This window comes from Penaeus monodon, chromosome 30 (genome assembly GCF_015228065.2).
Source record: "Penaeus monodon isolate SGIC_2016 chromosome 30, NSTDA_Pmon_1, whole genome shotgun sequence".
Lineage (NCBI taxonomy): Eukaryota > Metazoa > Arthropoda > Malacostraca > Decapoda > Penaeidae > Penaeus > Penaeus monodon.
This window is the reverse complement of record NC_051415.1, coordinates 5,313,952-5,314,162: the sequence shown is the minus strand read 5'-3', so window position 1 is coordinate 5,314,162 and position 211 is coordinate 5,313,952. Positions and strand designations below refer to the sequence as shown.

At 48.3% G+C, this 211-nt stretch overlaps 1 protein-coding gene across 1 annotated transcript in view; it reads right to left on the bottom strand.

Moving 5' to 3' along the window:
- The window catches only part of LOC119592276 (probable medium-chain specific acyl-CoA dehydrogenase 1, mitochondrial), a gene marked incomplete in the record, with an annotated part of 18,006 nt that overhangs the window by 2,599 nt on the left and 15,196 nt on the right, over positions 1-211 (bottom strand). Inside the window, 1 exon segment of the mRNA XM_037941107.1 lies at positions 57-198. Within this exon segment, the coding sequence (XP_037797035.1) occupies positions 57-198 (142 nt within the window).

The following is a 211-nucleotide window of genomic DNA, read 5'->3' as shown; positions in this document are numbered from 1 at the left end:
CGAAAAAAAACATAATGGAAAAAAAAAAAAAAGCTACACCAGACACCACACTCCACCTGGTTTCAAATCCTGGAAGAACTTCGACATAACGCCTTGGGTTTCGAATTTCAAGACCAACTCGATGCGACCGAAGTCATCAGGCCGAGAGACCGGGGAGAAGTACCTGCGGTGTTCCTTGTCTGCGATGACCACGCGGACCTGCCAGCATCAA